This window comes from Microtus ochrogaster, chromosome 6, assembly GCF_000317375.1.
Source record: "Microtus ochrogaster isolate Prairie Vole_2 chromosome 6, MicOch1.0, whole genome shotgun sequence".
NCBI classification, from domain to species: domain Eukaryota; kingdom Metazoa; phylum Chordata; class Mammalia; order Rodentia; family Cricetidae; genus Microtus; species Microtus ochrogaster.
This window is the reverse complement of record NC_022013.1, coordinates 64,722,480-64,728,478: the sequence shown is the minus strand read 5'-3', so window position 1 is coordinate 64,728,478 and position 5,999 is coordinate 64,722,480. Positions and strand designations below refer to the sequence as shown.

Here is a 5,999-nt window from a genome sequence, read left to right as displayed (position 1 = left end):
GTAAAAGTTTACTTTAAATGCGTCTACACATGGTGACATATGCCCTTAATCCCACTCAGGAGGCAGAGGCAGGCAGATTTCTATAAATTAAAGGCCAATGCCAGCCAGGACTACATAGCAAAATTCTGTCAAAAAAAAAAAAAGGATGTTAAGTCTAAATGTCTAAAACCATGCTTCAATTGCACCAACTTCAAAAATGTGCCATTTCTAGAGAAATTCCCAGAAATCCACAAGGATGACCCCAGTTAAGACCCTAAACAATAACGGAGAGGGTGCCTGAACTAGCCTTGCCCTGTAGTCAAACTGATGACTATCCTATTATCTTAAATGTTACCGTAGAACCTTTATCCAGCAACTAATGGAAACAGAGGCAGAGACCCGCAGCAAAGCACTGGGCTGAACTCCCAAAGTCCAGCTGAAGAGTGGGAGGAGCGAGAATACGAAGAGGTCAAGATCCTGATGGGGACAGCCACTGAAACGGTATCCCTGAGCTAATGGGAGCCTTCCAACTGCAGCCTGACAGAGAGGGAAGCAGCATAGGACCAAACTAGGCTCTTTGAATGTGGGTGACAGTTGTGTGACTGGGGCAGATTGTGGGGCCACTGGCAGTGAGACCAGGATTTATCCCTACTGCTTGTTCTGGCTTTTTGGAACCCATTCTCTCTGGAGGGATACTTTGCTCAGCCTAGATATAGTGGGAAGGGTCTTGGTCCTGCCTCAAAGTGATGTGCTAGACTTTGTTGACTCCCTATGGGAAGCCTTTCCCTCTCTGAGGAGTGGATGGGAAGTGAAATGGGGGGTAAGGTAGAGGTGACGGGAGGAGCAGAGGGAGTAGGAACTGGGATTGGCATGTAAAATGAAAAAAGAACATTTTTAAATAAATAAATATTTTAAAAAACATACCAATTTCGGGGCTGAGAGATGACTCAGAGGTTAAGAGCACTGACTGTTCTTCCAGAGGTCCTGAGTTTAATTCCCAGCAACCACATGGTGGCTTACAACCATCTATAATGAGATCTGGTGCCCTCTTCTGGCCTGCAGGGATACATGCAGGCAGATGCTATATACATTATTAATAAATAAATCTTTTAAACTATGCCTGCCAATTTCTTTCATCAAGACAAAATGGGGGGGGGGACTCAGGAGGAAGAGGTAGGCGGATCTCTGTGAGTTCGAGGACAGCCTGATTTTTTTGGTTTTTTGTTGTTTTTTTTTTTTTCTTTTTCGAGACAGGGTTTCTCTGTGGCTTTGGAGCCTGTCCTGGCACTAGCTCTGTAGACCAGGCTGGTCTCGAACTCACAGAGATCCGCCTGCCTCTGCCTCCCGAGTGCTGGGATTAAAGGCGCTCGCCACCACCGCCCGGCCTGACAGCCTGATCTTTACGAGCTAGTTCCATGACTGACAGGCATCAAAGCTACACAGAGAAACCCTGTCTCGAAAAGCAAAACAAAACGACAAAATGAATGAGTCCCATAAAAATGCAACACACACAGCTGATAAACTGGCAAAATTAGAGATTTGGCAGAATTACTTTTTCTAAGATGTATTTTATTTGTAGTATGAACAGGCTAAGGAACCACGCTAAGCTTACTTGGGGGGGGGGGATAGCCTGACACCGCTGGCCGCCCGCCCGCGGTGTATGGCCCCACCCATTAAACAAATGAGGAGGAGGCTCAATACTTCTCGTGGTGCACATCTCACCGGACTGGCTCGGAAACTAGTCTCGCCATTATGAGGGCGGCAAAACAGGAGCCACTCTAGCTGAAATAGGGAGGTGCCTCCTGCACCGGATTCCCGGGGTCACCCGCAACCGAAACCTTCTGGGTCTGGTGCACAGGAAGCCGCTCGCCTCGCCCGGTGTAAAAGACAGCCCAGAGGAGTCGCTACAGCGATGGGGACGGCGCCAGGTGCAGGCTACTTCCAAAGGGGCAGCCTGTTCTGGTTCACAGTCATCACCGTCTCCTTCAGCTACTACACGGTAAAGCCGGCAAGCGGCAGGCACGGGTGGCGCAGTCGCACTAGCGTGCCCGAGCTAAGCCTGGGAAACCGGCTCGCCCGGCTCGCCCTGCGTGGACGAGGGTGGGAAGCAGGTCTTGCCCCACAACCCGGTGTTTAGGGCTCTCAAGATGGTGGTGGCGAAGTCGGAGGTCCGCAGGGACGCCGCTACATACTTTCGTGCAGCTAGACCCTGGCCCTCGTTGATCACCGTCCTGGGGCTGGGCTACTTCGCGGTGAGGTTTGGGATCCACGGGCGCTTCTGGCCCCCAGACCCCTGAGGGCGAAGTGCGCGCGCGGTGGGGGAGGGGGAGTGGCTTCTGTGCACGCGAACAGCGGTTGCCTAGGTTACTGGTGTACGCGGAAGTTCGGTGGGCACTGGGGATCTTCTAGTTGACGGTGTTCCGGTCAGGCGTCCTCTCCCTCCGTGTCATTGAGGTTTAACCAAGTTTTATCGTTTAGGGAAGGGTGATGTGAAGTTAGTATATTTCCGTAGACCTAACAACTCAATATAGAATTCGAAGCAGAGTGTTTGAATAAGTTTGAACTGCTTGGAAAATGATGATAAACTTAATGGATGGGTACAGTTTAATTAGTAAGAAGGAAAGGAGAGAATATAACTGGATGTGGAAGAAGACAGTTGCATAGAGGAAGAATAACTTTTGTCCAGTTGAGAAAGATTTTATTTAAAGAATAACGAGAAAGATGATGATTGGGCTCAATTGGTATAATTATGAAGAAATGCTATTTAAATATTCCAGGAGACCCAAGGATTGTCATGTCCACAGTGTTGTTGGTGTCTAGTGTGATCACCCCTGTCCTAATTCATCATATGCAGAGGCGTGAATTGAAAATTTTCAAGGATATATTTTTGTTCTGAGGTCCCCGGCTAGCGGATATAGAAGGGAGGAAGCCTTTGCTAGTTCAAGCAGATATTGTGGAGATGGCAAGTACAACCCCTTAGTTCCCTTCATTTGGAAAGATGCAGTTACAATATTAGCTTCATCTGGATTTTGTGAAATAACATCCACAGAGAGGTAAAGGTGTCCTTGATAGAAATGTACAGGACTGTAATATAATATATAATACAATGTAATTGTAATAGTCTTTGCAAATGTTGGCATGTAATAACAGAAACTACACAGCAGAGGCTGAGAAGGTGGTAATTCAGCTACAGAACCCTTATACAAATAAGCAGTTGCAGTTCAAACTTCAGTTTTGGGGTCCAGAAGGTGAAAGAACAGTTCTAAATTAAAATGGGGGCTAGATCTGCTCCGGCTGTAACTTCTGCAGCCTAGCCAAGGCATGCAAATTCTTTAACAAATGGCTAATGGCATCCATAAAATAACATTTTACTGTCGTCCATTAAGAATAGCACGAGCCATTAATCCCAGCACTCTTGGGAGGCAGAGGCAGGTGGATCTCTGTGAGTTCGAGTCCAGCCTGGTCTACAAGAGCTAGTTCCAGGACAGGCTCCAAAGCTGCAGAGAAACCCTGTCTCGAACAACCAAAAAGAAAGAAAAAGAAAGAAAAACAAACAAACAAAAAGAATAGCAGTCACCCTGGACACTGATTCTGGGTTTTTGTTTGTTTGTTTGTTTTGTTTTGTTTTTTTGAGACAGGATTTCTCTGTGGTTTTGGAGCCTGTCCTGGAACTAGCTCTTGTAGACCAGGCTGGTCTCGAACTCAGAGAGATCTGCCTGCCTCTGCCTCCCGAGTGCTGGGATTAAAGGTGTGCGCCACCACTGCCTGGCCCTGGACACTGATTCTGATAAGCAATTGTCTTCAGCATAAATCTCACAATTAAGTTGTTATTCAGGAATAAAAGTTGGTGCTGGAGGACTGGATGGTTTGTTCGTGTTCTTTGGTCTGTAGTTATTTTTGTAGAATCATAATTGTTCCACAGCTGCTATTCAATATAATCATTTACTGGACATGCTCTGTGTCTCTGGTTCTCTTTCAGTGGGTTGTCTTCTGGCCTCAGAGTGTCCCTTATCAGAGCCTTGGACCCCTGGGTCCCTTTACAAAGTACTTGGTGGACCACCATCACACCCTCCTAAGAAATGGGTAAGGAAAGGGAGGTTATGGACACTCACTGTGGCTCCAGGCTCTCTGGGTACCTGGAAGGCCTACAGTTACCTTTAGGTAGCTAACAGAGATGCTAGTTTGCATTGAGATGCCTTTCTTTTTAAAGCTTCTGTGTTAGAGTTCATTAGTAAATTACTATAAGCTTACACTAAAAGGCGGCTTTTTGTTGTTGTTTCAGGTATTGGCTTGCTTGTCTGATTCATGTGGGAGAGTCCATATATGCCATGGTATTGTGCAAGTAAGTCTTTGACATAGGAACGTCTCACTTTCATCTTGGTATTTGATGTAAGTCATGAGCAGCCATGTCTAAGTAATTTATACACTTTGAGGCTGAGAGCCTCCCTATACCTAATACTGAGCCTGGAACAGAAGTAGTCAGTAAATGTTTGATGAGTGGTTGTAGTTTGCTTGCACTGACCAATTAATTATTTAGTTGGGTTTTTTTTTTCCCCTTTTTTTGTTTTACGAGATGGACTTTCTCTGTATAGCTTTGGAGCCTTCCTGGAACTCACTCTATAGACCAGGCTGGCCTCGAACTCACAGAGATCCACCTGCCTCTGCCCCCTGATTTCTGGAATTAAAGGCAGAGGCTACCATCACCTGGCAATTATTTAGTTATTTAACAAAAATTGTGTCTAACCAACTAGAGCAGTTAATACTCTGTCTTATAATTTGCGAAAGAACTGAGTTATTGATCTGGGCTGTTGGTTTTTAATCCAGTTTCAAAACAGAATCACATGAGGAGCTGTTTTGAAATATGCATACCTGGTTTCCAGATCCAGAGATTGTGATCTGATAGACCTTGCTTCGACACAAGTACATGTAACTTTCCTAAAACTCCTCAGATAATTCTGTGGTTTGATGTAAATTAAACGCCCCCCCCAAACCATATCCTCCTATACTGCACTTCAGAATTGTAAATGGAACTAAAAGTAGAACATAATAATCCCCTGGCACCAGCATTAAAATTCTCTTGTTTAAATTTCCTCCTTTCCAGGCATAAAGGAATCACAGACGGCCAGGCCCAGCTCCTCTGGTTCCTACAGACTTTCTTGTTTGGCATAGCTTCTCTTTCCATCCTGATCGCTTACCGACCAAAGCACAAAAAACACAACTGAAGGAGATAGCCAAGTTTCTTTTCCACTTCTTTAAGTCCTCCTTTCTGTGAGTCCTGGTTTCTGGGATGACCTCTCTGCCTTCTAGGCAGGGTCTGTCACAGAAACCTGTCTAAACCTGTCTAAATTGCACTTATTTGGGGTGCTCTGACCAAATTTGGACAGACCATTTGTTGTTTAAGAAAGACCCTGCCATTCCAGCTCTGCAGATGACCTGCTTGGAGAAGGCCTTGGGCCTCTTTCCTGAGGTCCTTGGCCAAGGCACTTTCCTCTTGTGTCTTTTGGCTAAGACACAAACTGGATTATTTTTTTTATAGGTTCACCCCTGCCCTTCCTTCAGACTAATGCTCCCTCCCCTCCTCCCCACTGATAGCTTTCCACCCCCACCTTTCCCCCTGGTTTGGGACTAAGATAAAGTAAAAAAAAAAAGTAAAACTTCCACATATTACCAGTTCTACATGTGTTTATCCACCACGAAGCAGGATCTTATCCACACACACAGAGCCACCACCCCACCCCCCACCCCGTTTCCATTTCTCCAGCTACAGAGAAAGATAAAAACAAAGCAAGTGCCTGGCATAGAAACTAAAGGGACCTGCTGAGCCCGAGTCAGGAATATTGGGGGTGTCCTTCCTGATGTACCAGAGGAGGTGACTGTTAAGTTGGAAGCATAGCCCCCAGCCCCCAGCCCCCAGCCCCCAGGCCTGCGAGCTGTATTGGTCTGGACTCCAAATCTCAGAGTATTTATGTGAGCTCCCAAAGGAGAAACACGTGGTCCTTTTTCCTTCCTCATGGCCTCCC

At 46.2% G+C, this 5,999-nt stretch overlaps 1 protein-coding gene across 2 annotated transcripts; it reads left to right on the top strand.

Moving 5' to 3' along the window:
• Positions 1–1,687: 1,687 nt before the first annotated feature.
• On the top strand, positions 1,688–5,931 carry Tmem254 (transmembrane protein 254). Of its 2 annotated transcripts, none has more exons than XM_005348710.3 (4): positions 1,688–1,978; positions 3,959–4,062; positions 4,262–4,321; positions 5,081–5,931. In XM_005348710.3, the coding sequence occupies exons 1-4, from the start codon at positions 1,892–1,894 to the stop codon at positions 5,199–5,201; spliced, it is 372 nt and encodes a 123-aa protein (XP_005348767.1). In that variant the 5' UTR covers positions 1,688–1,891; the 3' UTR covers positions 5,202–5,931. The 2 variants fall into 2 exon arrangements, with proteins under 2 accessions (XP_005348767.1, XP_005348766.1); XM_005348709.3 differs by lacking the exon at positions 1,688–1,978 and adding an exon at positions 2,017–2,231.
• The last annotated feature ends 68 nt before the right edge of the window (positions 5,932–5,999 follow it).

Bases quoted from the DNA above. Each gene is read 5' to 3' on its own strand.
- Tmem254 (XM_005348709.3), top strand. From the start codon at position 2,127: ATGGTGGTGGCGAAGTCGGAGGTCCGCAGGGACGCCGCTACATACTTT. The intron at 4,063-4,261 runs GTAAGGAAAGGG...TTGTTGTTTCAG, and splicing joins CACACCCTCCTAAGAAATGG to GTATTGGCTTGCTTGTCTGA. The intron at 4,322-5,080 runs GTAAGTCTTTGA...CCTCCTTTCCAG, and splicing joins TATGCCATGGTATTGTGCAA to GCATAAAGGAATCACAGACG.